Raw genomic sequence first — 19,490 nt, 5'->3', positions numbered from 1 at the left:
TTCTCTAAGTCCTAACAATAGAAAGAGAAGGAAGATACTGTTTACTACACTTCTCGTATACATGCAAAGAGGCTTCCTCAAACACAAGCTTAGATATCGCGCGTTCACTCGCGCGAGTATAGACGACGCACGGTGGGCGAGAACCGTAATGGGTTGAAGAGAGTTGAAAGGGCGCAGTCGCGAAGCCGGAGCCACCCTCGACCCCCGGCCACCACTACCACCACCACCACCAGTACCACCACTACCAGTACCACCACTACCAGTACCACCACCACCATCAGCAACAGCAGCAGCACCGCTGACGCCACCACCACTACCGCCATCAGCATCACCACCTCCACCAGCAGCAGCAGCAGCAGCAGCAGCAGCAGCATCGCCGACGCGACGAGCGGCGTCGGCGTCGACGTCCTACCGGCGCGACGCGATCTCGTCCTACCTTGAGAGAGAGATCGAGTCCGACTCGTGCGGGGGTGCGGGCCGCACACGGTTCGCCGAAAGTCCTCGCGTCCGACCTTCGACATACTCGTGAATATACATAGAACATTGGCGAACAACGCGTTGATCGTTCCTTATTTTCTATATATACATATACATAATATATAGATATATATATATATATCATATATATTATATATATATTATATATTATATATATAAATGTATAAATATATATATGTATACAGGCACGAACGTATACGTGTATATACATAGGTGTAATTTCACTTTTCATTCTCATGATCGCTCGTGTTACCGAGAAATAAATTTTCCCGCGTCCGATTTGGTTCAGAAGATAAATAGAGAGAAAGAAAGAGAGAGAGAGGTAATCAGTGAAGTAAGTAATCGTCGTGTATTCGAGAAGAAGGAATTTTCTTTGGGAACACGTTCGTTCTATTTCTTCGAGAGAAGATAAGATAAAGGTGAGAGAAAGAAAAAGAGTGAGGGAGAGGGAGAGATAGGGAGAGAGATAGAGAGAGAGAGAGAGAGAGAGACAGGGAGAGAGATAGACAGACAGACAGATAGAGAAAGAGAAAGAGAGAGAGAGAGAGAGAGAGAGCAAGAAGAAGATTCTAGTTGGATTATAAGGAAGAAGTGTACTTCGTGTATCTGGCTCATCCTATTTCGAGAAGGGGAAGAAAGGGCAGAGGGTGTCACTCCGCGATTTTACCTGACGACCGAAAGAGAACTTTCCTGCTACGAAGTTTCAAGGGTAGCCACCAAAGAGAAAAAAGGAAAGGTAGTGCGCGTGTTTGTGTGCGTGCTGTCGATATGGCCAATAGCGATTGAGTATCATCTTTGCACCGAGCATTCTGCGGACACTGTATGTATGTAAGTGTTGTTCGAGCGTTAAGTTACATTCTCAATCGTTAAATTAGCCGCTCGAGTAAAGGATGCGGGCTTGAATTTCGTTTCGATGAAATAGGGGTGGAAATAGGGATGACGATGACGATGACGATGACGATGACGATGACGATGACGATGACGATGACGATGACGATGACGATGACGATTCTGCGGGAACGACATTTCATCGACTTTACGAGGGGTTTTAAACTCGTTAAATCGTACGGACCTACAACGAGACTCCCCCACTTTCACAACCCCTAGCTCACCCCCATCGAATCCTTGCAGTTTCGTTTCTGTTTCCCGTTCCCATTGGATTCATCGATCGAGCGCCGACTTTAGAATGACGGGATTTCGATTTAAGGCCACGCGATTTAAATGCCATTCAACGACGTTATCTTCCTGCAAGTCCAACCCCTATTTTATCCACGTTTACAAATCAACTATAAATACTACGTCCATTTTTGTAAAGATATTCTTTCTCTCTCTCTCTCTGTCTCTCACGAACACGTTTTGTATTTTTCCATTTATCTTCGTTCGAATGGCAGAGATAACTCATTGATGTTTCGATATCTCGATGGTATGTCGAGAAAAAACTCAAACTCTCGACTTTGCAATAAAAATTTTTCAAGAAAAAGCAAACGCAGCACCATTAGCGTCGGCCTAATCGTTGGGTGAAACTATTTTCGAGAGATAAAAAATGGAAAGAAAAGTAAACCGGAAAAAGAGTATTTACTTTAATCTTCTGCTGCTGGCGCATTTATAAAATGCCGTGAACGACGGTATAATTCGACGTCTTCCTCATTTGAACGTGTATTAATAGCTTTACGTTTCCACGGTAACTGCTTCAATGTACATACGTACGTGCCAAACGTGGACCAATATATATACACACACACACACAGACATATATATATTATATATATATATATATACACATATATATATCAGAGAGAGAGAGAGAGAGAGAGGGGGAGAAAATTGCAATTGTGTTTGTGTACACGGACAATCTACACATTTCCTATTTATAGGAGTTATCTTATCGAGTTTTGCATTTCTACTGTCGTTTGTTTGAACATCATGACGATAACAATGCCGATCCTGAACATAAAAATTCATTATACTGTAATCAGAATCGTATTTTCCCTTGTCCTACTATATTTCGTATATTTTTTGAATAGACATTTAATTGCTTTACAGTCATTGCCTGATGAGAGAAAGATAAAGAGAGATAGATAGAGCGTAATAATCAAAAATGATTGTGACAGATTAAAATGAAAATGAGATAAAGTTCTTTTTGTAAATATAATAAAATATTGGATATCAAGAGAAACCGATTCCGAGGTTCCGTTTCTAAATTCCTACAAAGTCATGAAAGTTATGCCGAGCCGTTTTATGGGAAATAGAAAATCTCTTTGATCCTACTTTGATTAGAGATACTTAACATTGGTCCGGAGAACGTGGTCTAAGCTGGATTTTCTGTGAATTTAAATACAGTGGCAGTCATTCATTTGGTCTTTCCCTTAGGGGCGTTTCTTGACCCTTTTGCTGCTCGTGCTTAACTGGAGTAAAGTTTAACTCATCCTTCGAAGGACTAATTTTCTTTTACCTCGAAGACGAAAGTCGTTCGTTCGTTCGTTCGTTCGTTCGTTCGTTCGTTCGTTCGTTCTCGTTTGAAATTCTTTTTTTGTTTGAAAGAAGTTGAAACAAGGAAGAAAGAAAGGAAGCAAGAAAGAAATAAAGAACGAAAGGAAAGAAAGATGGGAGGAAGAAAGACAAAAAAGAAAACAAGATATCAAAAGAAAGAAAATAGGAAGAACAGAGTGAGAATCAGATGAGATAAGAAATGAGATAATCGAGTATTATTAGGAAAGGAGCAAAAGAACTAATACAAAGGATTAGTATTTGTGAGAAGAGAGAATCGTCGAATTGCATCCTTACTTTATGGATGCTAAAATTCATAGGTTATCTCTCGTCTTAACGTTTACCATTATTGTGGGACATTACCGTCTCGTATTACTCGAATAAAGTTATTTTTTTCTTGCTTACTCTCTTCCTCTCTCTTTCTCTCTTACCAAATACAAGGTGAATGAACATTTTTCTATTTCCAAAGGGATCGTTGTATCTATATTCTTATTTCTAAAACCTCGCCATAACGTTGTTGGTTCTCGTAAAACAAAACGTGAAAGTCTCGGAATACGATGGTAAACCACTTTTTTCTTTTCTTGTTTTCTTTTTTTTTTCTTTCTTTCTCTCTCTCTCTTTTTTTTTATTCCAAGTAACATTAATATTTAAACAAGCACGTCTCGTAAAAGCTGCTTTGACTGTTAGAAAGTTTAACGATTAAAATGTCGTACGATGAAGTTACACGAGTAGAAAAGTTATGGGTATAACTATTTGACAGGTAGTTTAACCTTAAGTAGAGAAAAGTTTAATTACCGCTCGTCTGGCATACTAATTTCCTGTCTTTACTGGTATTACGTTTTTTTTCCCCCTTCCAGCTTTTAATTTTCCCGTAATGAGGATAAATCAGGAGTCCGATGTAAACTAATAACCTGTGAGAGATCTTTGAATTTTCTACCGAGCCTTTGAACCGACTCGATAATCGTAGAATATCCAAACGAATACACGTAGATATATAATTAGGTAATTCCGTACCAATATTACGGATTATTACTGATCGAATATTAGCTCGGTTCCAACCATACTCCAAAATTACCAACAGACGTAGATATTATAATTTCGAGGTAGATATTAACGCAAGCTAGTTCGAGCGTGAAAACTTTACGAGAAAAGTTGGAGCTTTCTCTATTCGAAGGAAAAATGTGAAGCCCGAAATCATCCCCCGTTCTTCCCACGGCTTTCTCCCCCTTTTCTTTTCCCTTCTCTCTTCTTATTCTACTTTTTCTTTTTCTCATCTAAAAGATAGGAGGATATTCCTGCAATTCTCAACCTAATGCTATATATATATATATATATATATAGTATTGCTGTATATATAGCATTATATATAATATATATATATATATATATATATATATATATATGTTAGTTGCTATAAATTTGAAGGTAGAAGTGGTAAACCCTAAACGTCAAGCGACGTGTCCAACGTTTGTTCACTTCTATGTGAGCTTTCATCCGGTTATACGTTTTAACGTGCGCATCCTACCGAAAGATAGAGCCGGATTCAACGCTTAAGAGTCGGACGAACGAAATTGGAAAAACATTCAATCTTTCATTGGTTTTTTCTTTTTTCTCTCCTTTTTTTTTTCTTCTTTTTTTTTCTCTTTCCTTTTTTTTCACTTTTTCTTTTTTCTTTCCCTACCGTTCGATAAAAACGTCAACTTGTTTTTTTTTCCGTCCCTTCTATAACCCCTTTGTTATTGTTGTTGTTGTTGTTGTTCTTGTTTTTGTTTCCTCCCCTTGTTTTTTTCTCCTTCTTCTTCTTTTCTTTCCTGCTTGTTCTTGTTCTTGTTCTTCTTCTTCTTCTTCTTCTTCTTCTCCTTGTTTTTCTTGTTTTTTTTTTTCTTTTTTTTTTTTCCCCCTTTAAATTATGATCACGTCTTGTAGTAAGTAGACACACGCATACATACATATATCGCAGCGTATAGCTTACGAGCCTGAGCGCTTTATTACTCGATCTTCGAGTAGCATTATAAAGAAAATGACTCTGAAATTTATCGCTCATGCAAATATTACCCCAAGATGAGATAATGTCCTATCGTTATGAGTTCAAGGCACTATAGAAGAATTTTATGTCGCAAGAGATATACCTTCGATGGTTCGAGCTACTACCTCCCCCTCCCACTCTCTTTCTATATATACATCTTTTTCTTTTTTCTTTATAAGAAATACTTGCTCTTGTATCGTGATATATTTATCTCCGTGTTAATATATTATATTCGTACGAGAGAATGCACATTTTGTTCAAAACGGCAAAATTTATATTTGAGAAGTGAGTTTATCGTTGCCTCTAGTATATTTACGGAATAATTGCAGAAAGCACAAAAAAAGAAAAAGAAAGGAAAACGAAAACAGAAATGCAAAAATACAAATAAAAAGATAGTACGGAAAAGAAGCTATTAATAATCCTTCAATAGAGAAAAAAAAGAAAAAAAAAAGAAAGAAAAGAAGAGAAAAGAAAAATAACAATAATATTTCACAATAACAATAATAATAATAATAATAATAATAATAATAATAATAATAATAATAATATTTCGACGAGAATGTAAATGCATTTAACGAGAAGGAACAAGACCAAACTTGTCAGCGATTTCGTTTGGTTAAAAGCATCGCGGTAGAGAAGTTCTTCGAAATTAGTCGGACTCGTGACTTCCGAAGCAATTTCGAAGATCCTAGAGCGTTCGTGAGAAACACAGAACATACATACATACATACGTACATACATAGCTACGTATATATATATATGTGTGTATGCATACCTACATACCTACATACCTATTATACGCACACGCAAATAGTACAGAGAGAGATAGATACATAGAGATAGAGAGAGAGAGAGAGAGAGAGAGAGAGAGAGAGAGAGAAAGAGAGAAACAGGCTGACACGGTGAAATTATTTCGAGATATACGTGTATAAACGCCGACCGTACGTGTCCGAGGTGTGGAAATTCAGACGTTGCAAACGCGTTCTCTCGCGTAAGAGACGTACGTAAGATAAAGCATCGTGACTCGTACGGTAAATCATAGCTCAAGATATATCTCGACGTCTTTCGGAGACGTCTTCTACTAGTAAGAGATAGAGAGAGAAAGAGAACGAGAACCAGAACAAGAGAGAAAGAGAGAGAGAGAGAGAGAAAGAGAGAGGGTTCCATTAATTATCGAGCGTGGAAAGGCACAGGACGAACGAAAGGCTAGAATTGCTAGACCGTAGGGAAGAAAAAGGAAAGAATTCACGGTTAGTGTGTACGCGCGAGCGCGTAGAAGGGTCACGTAAATCTCAAGCATACAGTTGTCGCTATGCCAACCACGTCCGAGGAATAAATTCGCAGGGAAAAAGAACCGTAACAGGGTGTGTGCAGTACGTGTTCGAGATAGGAATTAACACCATCGAACCGATCGAGATCGCGCGATATATTTTTTCCCCTTTTCTCTATCTCTCTCTTTATCTCTCTCTCTCTCTCTCTCTCCTCTTCTCTTCTCTTCTCTTCTCTTCTCTCTTTCCTATCTTCTCATCCTAACTTCCCGTTCTACTTTTACAATCCTTTTTTTCCCTTTTCATTTTTGTTCTTTTTCTTTTCTTTTCTTTTCTTTTTTTTCCTTATTCTTATACGCGATACGTCCAATATTGGCGTAACCACGAAATCGATTCGCGCGAGAAGGCAAATACACCAGAGCTACGCTCGGTAAGGATAATTGCTCGACTTTTCCATTCCCTATTCGCTATTCTTCTTCTTCTTCTTCTTCTTCTTCTTCTTCTTCTTCTTCGTCTTCTTCGTCTTTTGCCTTTCATTCTTTCTCTCTTCTTGTTTGGTTTTAATTTTGCGACGTTTTCTTGTATCTTCTCGCTGCAGGAGTCACGCGAGATCGTTATCGTTAGCACGATGTAACCCTTTCTTCAAGGATAATTACGTTTTCCTTCATGAGGAAGAAGAAGAAGAAGAAGAAGAAGAAGATGAAAAAGAAGAAAAAGATGACGACGATAACGATGATAATGATAATGAAAAACTACTACTACTACTACTACTACTACTATTACTACTACTGGTATTCCAAGGATTATTCTTTATAGAAAATCGATAATTAACTCCTATGATCTTATAGACACCGAAGTAATAATCACTCGTAGCGTTAGTACCTAACGCGATAGTAATACCTAACGGTCTGATGTACCAACTCGAAATTTCACTGCATTATCCGCGGTACGTGTCAGCCGAACTCTCGAAACTTCTTCAGCCATCCGCCGCACAATGTGTCCATAAACTTTTGCGCCTCCATTTTGCACGTACAATTGAAACGAGTACTTCGAAGAGAAACTTGAGTTACCGGCCTCCCTCGGCACATAATCTTCCAGTTTGATTGACGCATTTTGGATGAAGCATAATCCTCGTCTCGGGAGTTATTCTCTCTTTACTCGCTCGAAATCCTTCAAACGCTTTAGCCCGTTTCTTGAATATACTTTGGTTCTTTTTTTTTCTTTTTTTTTTTTTTTCTTTTTTCTTTTTTCGCATTTACTCGCACGAGTAAAACTTTTTTATTTCCTCCGGTCACGGTTAATATTACCGTCGAGGATAAATAATAAATGATAACTTTACTTAATTGAAACCGTACCGAACGGTAGAAAAATATCCCTACTAAAAAAATCACCACGAATGCGATCTAATTTGTTGACACGAATGTAATTTTTGTTCTCTGTTTTCTTCTTTCTTCGACGTGTTACATCCTATCGAAGAAAAATAATGATAAATAAATGGATCGTTTATTTCGAGTATGTCCATTTTTTTTTTCTTTTCTTCAATTTTTTTTTTTTCCTTTTTTAACGCGATCACACAATTCGCGATTAATTTAGTGTCAAGTTTTTATTTATAACTAGTTAATATTTAATATCTTCAAAATAGCCAATGCTTCGTTGAATTTAAAATTGGCCGATAAAAGAAATCGCCTAGCGATCGATCATGTAAGTCTATTTTTCGACAAAAATGGATTTGCACCATTTTCGAAATAAACGATCCAAATACACTATTACTTTCGGACTTTATTACCTAACAATTTTCGTTTTAATGAAACGTTATTCGATACATATATACGTACATACGTATGTACGTACGTACGTACGTGTGTAAGGGGTACCGTTGCTCCTTCATTACGATAGCTACCGTCGTCTTTAGACGACGCTCAATTATCCAATACCTAACTCGGCATACGAAGTATTCTATCGTGTAATGGAAACAAGAAGTTTCGGTTTCCAACGATCCACCAGCACCCACCACCAGCCGTGTTCCCTTTTATAGCCGAGATAAAGATCGTTCCGCGCCGTGCACGAGACCTTTTCTCTACTTTCACCCTTCTCTCTTTCCCTCTACCTCTACCTCTACCTTTACCTCTACCTCTCTCTCTCTCTCTCTCTCTCTCCTTTCTCCCTTTCACATTTACCAGTTTATTGCGGGCAACGTTCGCCGAACAAATTTACGTTCATTACCTACCAGCCGTATTTGTCTTTGCTACTTGGCCCGTGGAAAAGATGATCGGTAACCGTCGAAACGTTTGCTGATGAACGATGACAACTCGTACGCTTGGATTAGCTTTGGTAGAAGAGGGTGTAGGGGGAAAGGATAGAGCAAAAAAAAAAGGGGAGAGAAACGAAAAGGGTACATTATGTGACGCGGTCGTACGTCAAGTAATTGCAGACGAGTAGATTCCCTCGTACGATCCTCCTCTCACCGTTGGCATCGTATAACGTCAGACGAATATCGAATGCATATTCATAATTTTGCGAACGCCACCCTATTCGTCTATCGATTTCCTCTCGACCTCCGAACTATCTTCTATGATAAAAAGAAAAAAAAAAAAGGAAAAATAAAAAGGTCTCCTAAGAGAATCCATCGTTAAAATAAATATTCAATCACTTTTAATATAATTATTCAATAAGGTACATTCTTTGTAACCTGTCTTTGTAACTTTCCTTCGATCAATCTTTCATATATGTGTATATGTATGTATGTATGTGCGTGTGTGTGTGTGTGTGTGTGCGAAAAATATGGATCCAAAAAATATTTCAAAGTAATTACTTTTATTCAATCGCACGCTGATATAATATATGTACGTACGTACGTACGTATTATATTATATTTCTCTTAGAATTATCCAAAACGATTATTTCGTTCTTGATAATCGGTTGCCGTTAAAATGGGGCCCCAAGAACAATTTTCAAGATCGTTTACTTTGTCAGGAATCTCACGCTCAATCGCGATAATTTTCATTAAAACCTTTTAACGCACGATCACGAGTTCTCTCTCGTAGGAAACGATAACATCGGAACGATAATCGTGAAAGTTCGCTTGGTGAAGGATATACCGTTGAATAGTTAAATCCTTGATTAACCTCTTTTTAATATATATATATATATATATATATATATATATATATACACTCGAAATATATTCGGAAAAGGTTTTAGTACTTTTGAAATATTTAACAGTTCCTAATCGTTACCAGTTAGTCCTCAGTTTGGAATATAATGCAGCTTGTATCCGTTTCTATTATTCGCCCTTTCCCTTCACCTTACTTTACCCCTCTCACCCTCTCCCCCTACGTCCTCCTCTTCAGAAATAGCGACTAACTCGATATGCTTCCCGAAGCGTTTCGAAACTCGTGAACGATTCGTTCCACGCGTTTATGCGAAAACTCATAACAAGAGTGAACAGTCATTCGCGGTTTATACGGTTTACCCAACTTTCTTTACATGAAGTTTCGTTAGGAAAGGGGAAAAATTTGGTTCTTTCGTGTCAACCCACGTTCGCGTATATATTTATATATCTGTGTATGCGCGTGTATACATGTATATGTATATCCTTGTTTACAAAGGCTTCTCGAGTAGTTATCAAAGTAGATCCCGATATCGCGGCGATTTTTAAAGAGTCACCATCGAGCGAGAAACTCGATGTAAAGTTTTCGTACGATAACACTGTTATAAATAGGACTGGCGTGTAATGTACGTATAATATGGAAAAAGTCCTGCTTAAGAAAGCATATTATTGGAAAAAGTTAGGCCGTTGCTAGAATAGAGAATATGGTTCGAGATAGCTCAAAGTAGTAGTAGTAGTAATAGTAGTAGTAGTGGTAGTAGTAATAATAGTAGTAGTAGTAGTAGTAGTAGTAGTAGTAGTAATAGTAGTAGCAGCAGTAGTAGTAGTAATATCGTGTAAACGTGTCTATTGGTATTACGTTCGACTCTGATTATGATAATAGAAGATTAAAAAGTAACACTAGCGTTTAAAATGTGCAATATTCTTATAACTATCTTTTGGATTACGATTGGACGATCATGTTATTATTACGAGAATCTTTTCTATTCCATTATCAAATATAGTCTAGTAGCTAACGTTAGGAATTTTCTTTTTCGACAGTCCTGTCTCGTTTCGTCGCTTTATTCAACGTCACTGCAACTTTTTCGCGTCTTTCACCGACGTCTGTCGGGGTCGCGAGATCGAAACGAAGAAATATGGTGCGGAAGGAAAAGTAAAGAGAGAGAGAGAGATCCGATTGGCGTTTCTCCTAGACGATAGAAAGTTTTAACAAAGAAAGACGATAACTCGGTCGTATCGAATTATTTTTTCGATACTCGTTAAAAATTTTTATACTGCCAATCCTTTTTCCTTTGGATTCATCTCTCACCGGAAAAGTCAATAATTTTTACATTTTCTCTGTTTTTTTTTTTTTCTTATTTACTTTTACTTTTATTATCCCATTGTTATCAATCTTTCGATTTATTAGGCACAAGGTCTCCGTATGTATTTGAAAATTCTTTCTTCGTTTTCCTTTCGTTTTCTTTCTTTTTTTTGTCCTCTCTTTTTCGAAAATCGTAATCCGTTGCAAGAAATGAATATTCCGAGCTAATAAGGTTGCATTGAAAATTTATTAGACCAGAACAGAAATATCGAGAAGACGATATGAGGAAGGTTGATAAAAATATTATCTAACACCTTCTCTTACGACTCTCATATCTGAATCTTTCATCGTACTTACGATCATTCCAATCTTACGATGAAAATAATTCTTTGATTTTTCAACGACCTTGACGATTTAACGATTAATCGTTTCCGAATCGATAAATAGAATCGAGAGGAGGAAGAAGAGCTTGGATAAAAAAAAGAAGAAGACACCTACGCGTTGAGAAAATCCAAGATACGTTTAAAAGAGAACAGACAAAAAATTATAAACACGAGTGAATCAAGAAAATGAATCCAATTTGTTTGTTACGACCATTATCAAGGAGCTATCAACGTTAACTCGATGATCTAAAGAAAATCTCATTCCTCCTAGCTTTCCTGTCTTATTTACATGAAGATAGAGACAAAGCGAGTCTGTAAATTACCTGTAGAACGTTTCCTAATGCACGCTACTGTTCTAGCTCGTCTAGAAATAACCTGAGTGATGTTCCTCAGTCAGAGAAACTTACGTGTGGATTTGCAGCCTCTACCGAGGAGGCACGTGCACTTTTCTACGATGGGTAATTGCAGTCAGGATATTCGGTCGCACAGTGCCAACTGGAAGTTTCTGATGACTTCCGTTCGAGTCACAAAGGCCTCGTCGAAGTGATGGTGGATATACGTTTAGCCATGATATATATACATGACTATACCTTTGATTGGCATGCCGCCAATTTAACGAATACGAAAGCGTAACTCCGTTTTGTAAGAAGAAGAAGAAGAAGAAGAAGAAGAAGAAGAAGAAGAAGAAGAATAAGGGGGTCTCCTTCTTACTCTTACCCTTACCCCTATCCTTATCCCCACTGTTCAACCCACTCCACCCTACTCTCTTGTGGAGAGATCCTGAAAAAGAGTGACGATAAAGGAAGGTGCTCCTCGAAGAAAAGAAGTGTGAAAGGAGCTCGATGAAAGAAAAGGAAGAGGAAAATAAAATGGTAAGAGTAAACGAAGAAGAAAGAAAATGGATCTCACTCTCTGTTAGGAGATAGCGATTTAATGCTAGCAAATCACCGGGATGAATGACGGACAGTAGTCTCTGTCACTCGACGGAAACAGTTATCGTTTGAAATTTATCGACCGGTGGTAGCTCGAAATCAGGGCAGTCGGGCGTAAGGGCTCGAACGAGCGCGCTCGCGCACGAGCGGGGAAAAAAATGTCTACTTGACGTGTCACGTTGAAATTACTCCCTCGTAGTAACAATGAACTAAGCTCGGTCTTACGTACATATGTATGTATATCTCTATGTATATATATATATATATATATATATATATGTATTTACAACTTGAATAGGACCATTGTCGATACGGCAAAACGCTACTTTTTCTCGACAAAGTGAAATCGTTGTTGCCTCTCGCTGTCCCTTCTTTTTTTTTTCTTTTTCTTCCTTTTTCCTCTTTTTTTTTCGTTGTTTCTGTTTCGTTTCGTTTCGTTTTGTTTTGTTTTCTTCTTTATCTCTATCTATTGCTCTCTCTCTCTCTCTCTCTCTCTCTCTCTCTCTCTCTCTCTCTCTCTCTCTCTCTCTTTCTCTATCTCTGCCCCTTTTCTCTTGGTCTTTTCGAATTTTTTCTTTTTTTTTTTTTTTTAACTCTCTTCTACATCTCTCCTTCCACAGATTTTCTAGGCACGGGACCTACAACGTCCACGGCTTATCTCCTTCCATTATTCGCGTTCGGTTCAGTTTTTCCGTCACGGATATGTATGTACTACGTATTTATTGAAAGGAGTACCTTTTTTATACTACTTTGCACGCGAGCTTTGACGTACTAAAAATATTTTCTTTTAATAATAACCAAAGGGTCCTATATACGGATTCGATGATCTATGATTTATGATTATGATGGTTTATGAAAGGATCCAGGAGGAATTCCTCATATTTTTTTTTCCTTCCTTCCTTTTTTTTTTTATTTCAGATTATCCATTTGAGAATCTTTGCACGAACAAAAAAAACAGGAACAAACAGAAAGAAATAAAAAAAAAAAAAAAAAAGAAATATAAAAACAAGGAAAAAAAATAAAAGACAACGAAGAAAATACTTTTAACTAAGCGAAACGAAATATCGAGTTTACGGATAGAGAAATACGATGCGTTAATGTCGTCCAGAGAGTAACTTTACGCCCGTTGAAGATAAACTATTTCGATGAAAAACGTCACTTCGTTTCAAGTATAACGTAGGATATGCGATACGTGGTTAATAACGTCGAGGTTAAAATCGAAATAAAATTCTAACCCCGCTAATAGATCTTCCATTTTTATCTTAAAAATATATTTCGAATAACATTTTTCTTAACCCATAATATTTTCAGCGAGTTATCCATTCGTTAAAAGATCGTTTTAACTCTTCGACTTATCCGTCCTAAATTTGATACTACAAATATTTTTTATAAATACATCATTCTCTCTATTCTTAATTTCATCAATCTAATCATAATCCATAATAATTATATACACACATAAATATTCGTAGCGTAGCTATATCAAAAAAAAAAGAAAAAAAGAGCGAACGTATATACACATTTTTTTTTATTTTATGCTCCTTTCGAATTAAAATTAAGCAAATCGCTCTGTGCGTGCACAAATACCCATCCATTCCAACGACAAAATCTAGCGGATCAAACGGATTTTTTTTTTCCAAACGAAACAACTAAAAACGGTCGCACGGTTTAGCTTTTAAATGCTGTCTACCGGTCGATCATCGATAAGCTCGTTGGCATGTGAGCCTGTAGAACGAAGTGGATGAAAAGGCCAAACCATAGAGAAGGTAAAAAGGAAGGGAGAGCGACGGGAGGGAGGGGAAAGGGTAGGTCCGACGTTTAAATTACTGCTCGTAAAATGTGAGAGCGAGACGGGACAATGGTCGAACGATATAAAACTATGGCGAGACGTTTGCGAGTTAAGAAATTGTCACGTGAGTTGTGACTGTAAACGCTCTACGTCGATTTTTCTCGGACTTGAACTCAGTCGACCTATGACACTCGTATTTTGCATGCTTTATATTATATACATTGAGTAGCACGTACCTACACGTGGATATAGGTATATTCTCGTACACTATGTACGAGTATCTATGTGTATGTATGTGTATATTATATATATATATATATAAAGCGAGAGCTTTCACGTGACACAGCACGTTTAAACCACCGAGCTTTCACTGTCGACGTGGCACGCAATTTCGTCGTAAACGGGCAAGAAATTTTTGACACGTTTATCTCTAACCACTTCTTTGTTCGCACATTGTATATCCACGCACGAAGGGTTCCCATTGGAAAGGGTGTAGCAAGACTTTTCGCTAGATAAAATAATTTTTTGAGAAAGGTCCAACCATTCCAAAAGAATCTTACGCTTTTCTGAATCCTCGCTAAGGAATGCATCTTACTCGGCTTACGAGTTTACCAAGCTCGCAAAGGTACAAAGAGAAACATGTATAACAAAACATGAACCAACAACAATGATGCAATACGTATTTCCCAAGAGAGAATTCTTTTTCTTCTTCTTGGTAAGACCAAATTTATCACGATTAGAAGAGATAAAAGGAAGGAACGGTCTGTTAAAAAATAGAGCGAACTCATTTTAGAGATGCTCGATCGGATAAATATATTTGTACTTGGGTTGAGTTGATTTTGATAGTCCTTGGCACGTTGCCTAACGTTTTAGTACGAACGAGAGAGAGAGAGAGAGAGAGAGAGTAAAAAGATGAAGAGAAGAAAAGAAAAGAGAAGAAAAAGAAAAGAAAAGATAAGAAAAGAAAAGAAAAGAAAAGAAAAGAAAAGAAGGAAAGAAGAAAACAAAAAAAAAAAAAAGAGGAACGAGAATGGGGAAAGGCTAATTTAGTTGGGATTAATTATATATCGTCACGTTAGATGATAAAGCCTTAATCGTGGGCGTTGATAGTGGCAATACTCGGAGATCGCAGAAAAGCAATTCCCACGAAAGCCGATAGTTCCTCGTTTTACGAGAACGACGACGAACGTACGTGGAAATTATGGCGGTGTTATATAGCCGTTGGCGCTAGTATTTTACAATAAAAGGCGACCGTTCGTTCGTGCGGGTATTAACATACCGGAAATAGGACGGCAAATCTGAAATGTGCAGAGAAGCGCGATTTGGTTTTACCTAGCTGCACCGAAGAGAGGCAACATATTAAACGTTCTAGGCTTGCTAAGCTTTTGTCGTCGCATAGTAGAGTATCTGTCGTTGGTTTAGCTTTATTTCTAATCGTTTCTGAACTTATCGATCGGCGACTTATCGTAAAACACACGTTTCCTTTTTATCTTTATAACATCGATTAATCTCGTCCGTTTCGAACGACCTTTTCTTTTTTTTCAACTTTTAGTTTATTTTATTTTATTTTATTTTTTTTTTTTTTTACAAAAGATAAAAATATATAACATTGAAGAGAGAGAGAGAGAGAGAGAGAGAGAGAGAGAGATCTACAGAATGATCTTTGAATAATACTTTACTTGGAAATCATAAGCCAAGGAAATAAATGAAATCATTATTCTCGAAGACCGAAGATACCAAGTATCTTCTCGGGTTGGTGGAATTGTGAAAAGACGTACCATTAAATCTCGATATCGAATGAAGGATAAACGAGAAAGTCTCCGTGTCTTTCCTTCAAGATTCCTACATCTTCGGTTGATTCACGGTGCTCACGTTGCTAAGGATTACCCTAGTCAAGAGAGAAATGGTTTTCCGCAACAGTGATCGTGGTAATCGCTCGATTCGAGAAAAGGCCAACGTTTGTGTCGAATCTCTCTCTCTCTCCCTCTCTGTCTGTCTGTCTGTCTGTCTGTCTCTCTCTCTCTCTTTCTCTGTCTATCTCTATCTGCTTCTCACGTCCTACTCGTATTCGTATCAAGTATTAAGAGCCAGCAAAGCTTAGACAGGGCATCGGCTTACGCTCGTTCGTTAATCAGTGACGTAGAAGAACCAATAATTACACGTCTATCTGTATTATATTGTAAGAAAAGGAGCCTCGAAGAAGCTCGAATCGCTCGGATTAAATCGTTAAAATGTGGGCAAAACTGTCGGGGGGATTAAGGTCGAATTAATATTTCTAAGACTACCGACGATACGCCGAGTTTTACGTTATAAAATGTAAAGCTAAAGCTGTTGGCCAGACCACCCGCTATTAAATTAATGTGCACGATTTCGTGCGGCTATTAACGACTTCGCTTCCATTATTTCGTCGAAATTTTTGAACGGTTCGCTGTCGTCTGATAGCGAGCGTATCGATTCGCAATAATTACGAGGGACGGATTTTTGGAGACACTTTGGAGCTTCGTTATGATCGGGAATATATATATATATATATATATATAAAAGAAAAAAAATATAAAAAAAAATAAAAATAGAGAGAGAGAGAGAGAGAGAGAGAGAGAGAGAGAGAGAGAGAGAGAGAGAGATGACGAAACGATTAACGAGTAACTCTACTTTCAAGGCCTTTCGGAGGCCATCATTTTTCACGAGTAATAATCGAACAGAGAGAGATTTTCCCAAGCCTAGCCAGGAGTTAATAGAACTGCCAAAAGACTTGCAGAGTCGCTTTTATGAATTTCGAAAACTACTATCTCTAGGCTGCTTCGTTTGATGGACACCATTTACGAGAATATTCATATGCTCGTCATCAACCAGGTCTATGATGCGTTTTCGAGTAGCCGAGCGGAATGTTAAAGATAGAAAGAGAAAGAGAGAGAGAGAGAGAGAGAGAGAGAGAAAGAGAGATAGTATGCTATTTTCTATGCGCTGCGACGATCTAATAATACTCGAACAAAAAGCTTATTACGGCGTAAGAGTCTTTACGCGCTCATTATTTCCTTCCTACCGTTTAAACGACTATCCGTGTTATGCATACATATAGAAGAAACAGAAGCAAAGGGGGAAAATGAAGCGAAACGATTCCGAAGAAAGTGCCGGCTTATCATTCATCGACGTAAACATGCCGATAAAAGTATCGAATTAATATCCGATTTGTTTACTTATTATTGCTATAAAATAATATATATATATATATATATATATATATATATGTATATTGATATAAAATAAATACGAAAGGAAGATATATGATTTGTAATTACTGAAACAACGTCGAATAATTTTCTTCATCGAGTTATTTAATACGAATACGTTCGACAAAACTTGAGATTACATTATCTGACACTCGTTGTCTCGTTGAAAAAGAAAATGAAAAAGGAAAACAAAACACCTTCAAATGTACCGCTAAGTCCTTTTAAATCCGACATCAAGAGAGAAAGAGAGTTCTATAGTAAATGGTGAAATAAAAAGAAAGACAGAGAGAGATAGATAGATCGACAGAGAGAGAGAGAGAGAGAGAGAGAGAGAAAGAGAGAGGATGAGGGTATCTCGTTGTGCCATAGCAGAAGACCAGTTAATAAAAGAAAGAAGAGGAACACGATTGTGCACTATCCTACACAGCTTGTCCTACGTCACTGGTAATTATTTATCGGCCACCCTTTGACCGAGCTATCCAACGAGCTCGATGCCACCCTAAGAGATTCGATTAGTTCAGAGACAATCTCTGCCCATCTGCTTTTTGTCTGAAGAAAAGAGAGAGAGAGAGAGAGAGAGAGAGAGAGACAAAGAAAAAGAGAGAGAGAGAAAAAGAGAGAGAGAGAGAGAGAAAGAGAAAATGAAAAAGAAAAAAAGAATAGGCAAATATCATCGATTATCGGAAGAACCATTAGTTCATTAAATCGACATTGTAAAAAAGGATAGATCGAGGTAGGAGAGACAGCAAAGAAACGAAGTCGTGTTCGCGTTTAATGTCGGTGCAATTAATTATCCAGATGTTACAAGTTCGGCATAGCTGGAATGGTGTATAACTCGGATGTCGTAATGAGTGGCGTCTGGAATATTGACACCCTAAAGAAAAGAAGATGAGAATGATAGAGTAGCGAATGATAGCTATGCATTTACGTCGTGCGCATAATGCTAGCGCGATACTGGTTATTGGTTAATATATCGCGACTATATGGACAGTGATAGCCACCAAATAGCCATAATGACGTTCCCTCGAGTACGATCAAATCTGTTTCGGTCTCTCTCCCTAAGCTTGTTCTCTTTCTCTCTCTCTCTCTCTCTCTTGATACGTTCAGTTACGTCACCAATGCAACACACCGTTCAATCCCCCGAAACGTACATACGTACGTACGATCGCGTTAAACGTCCGAGACGTAATTCGCGGAGTGAGAGAAACGCAGCAGGGCCTCGATTCCAAACGGAAACTCGGAATTCGCATCGGCCAACATCGTGAATTTCAATTTACGACGAACCGAGCATAGAAGGACCGACAGAATTACGGGCGTGATTCGCAATTACGCCTTGCCAATCCGTTTATCATTCAAGGAGTGTTTAGACAGAAGTTTTAATGTTGTTTGTCGTTTGTCCAAATCTGTCTGTCTGTCTGTCTGTCTGTCCGTCTACCTGTTTTCCTCCCCCCCTCTCTCTCTCTCTCTCTCTCTCACGCTAATCATTTTCTACTCACTCTTTAGTTCTCTCTCTCTCTCTCTCTCTCTCTCTCTCTCTCTCTCACATATACATTCTCTCTCTTTCCATCTCTATTCCTATCTGACGAACGAGCTCGATTGATTCAAAGGGATTTCAGAGTATTGCGGAACGTTTATTGGATAGTCTTCATTGCGTTGCTCCGTTTTCGGCTACAGAATCGAACGATTTTCCTGGAACATTATACAGCCTTTTCGAAAGGTTCGTTAGCGCGCTTCAAATTGGTGATCAAGTCGAATTTTGCACGTAAAATAGTCGAAATTCCATAGCATCCATGTTTATCAAGAAATAAAATGTTGACTGTCCATTTGGGCTCATACATACACGTATATTACGTATATAAAATAGTATCATTAACGATTTTCCACAATTATGGCGTATCATTAATGATGAAAACAGAAAAGAAATATTCTGAGAAAATAATTAAATCTCATAATTAGACCTACGATTTACTCGTGGCGCATGCAGTGCTGGTCTCTCTTCAAGTTCAATCAAATAAAATCCTCTTATGGGGAAAATGAAAATAATTGTTCATCAGGATTGTACGAAAAAGATCCGTCGTGATTAAAACACGAAATAATATTAATATTTTTCCGTCTAAATCTACCTACCTAACTAACAACCTATCTACCTATCTACCTACCTACCTACCTACCTACCTATCTATCTACCTACCTAGCTAGCCAGCTAGCTAACTAAACGAAAAAGAAAGGTTTCCACAAAAGCAAAACCGGAATTCCTTCCTTGTGAACGTTGAAACGCATAGATCTTTCCGAAACGCTGCTCGCGACTAGTGGTCCTGTTGAATAATTCTCTACACAACCGACAAATAACGCGTGCTGTAATATCTCACTCGCGGATAGCAAAGCATTTCGCGATGTGCTTTCATGGAATTCAAGATAGAATTTTGCGAGCTTATTTCTTGCTTCTTCTTTCTCCTCTTTTTTTT

The 19,490-nt window shown here is 37.9% G+C and overlaps 1 protein-coding gene and 1 long non-coding RNA gene across 6 annotated transcripts in view; one reads left to right on the top strand and one right to left on the bottom strand.

Annotated features, from left to right (window-relative positions):
• Window positions 1-274: 274 nt before the first annotated feature.
• The window catches only part of LOC122633839 (acid sphingomyelinase-like phosphodiesterase 3b), a 33,220-nt gene continuing 14,004 nt past the window's right edge, over window positions 275-19,490 (top strand). Inside the window, exons 1-2 of one of the 5 annotated variants that reach the window (XM_043822247.1) lie at window positions 275-525; window positions 684-1,326. In XM_043822247.1, the coding sequence (XP_043678182.1) occupies window positions 1,321-1,326 (6 nt within the window). In that variant the 5' untranslated portion in view covers window positions 275-525; window positions 684-1,320. Of the gene's footprint in view, window positions 1,327-17,445; window positions 17,470-19,490 lie in introns of those variants that run through there. The other 4 variants (XM_043822251.1, XM_043822250.1, XM_043822248.1 and 1 more) reach the window with 4 other exon arrangements.
• Window positions 8,419-19,490, bottom strand: part of LOC122633845 — a 20,134-nt gene continuing 9,062 nt past the window's right edge. Inside the window, exon 3 of the long non-coding RNA XR_006328205.1 lies at window positions 8,419-8,435. This is a non-coding gene — a long non-coding RNA (uncharacterized LOC122633845). The remainder of the gene's footprint in view (window positions 8,436-19,490) is intronic.

The sequence above is a fragment of the Vespula pensylvanica genome, chromosome 13 (genome assembly GCF_014466175.1).
Source record: "Vespula pensylvanica isolate Volc-1 chromosome 13, ASM1446617v1, whole genome shotgun sequence".
NCBI classification, from domain to species: domain Eukaryota; kingdom Metazoa; phylum Arthropoda; class Insecta; order Hymenoptera; family Vespidae; genus Vespula; species Vespula pensylvanica.
Note: the sequence above shows the minus strand (reverse complement) of the source record. Positions and strands in the feature narration are given on the sequence as shown.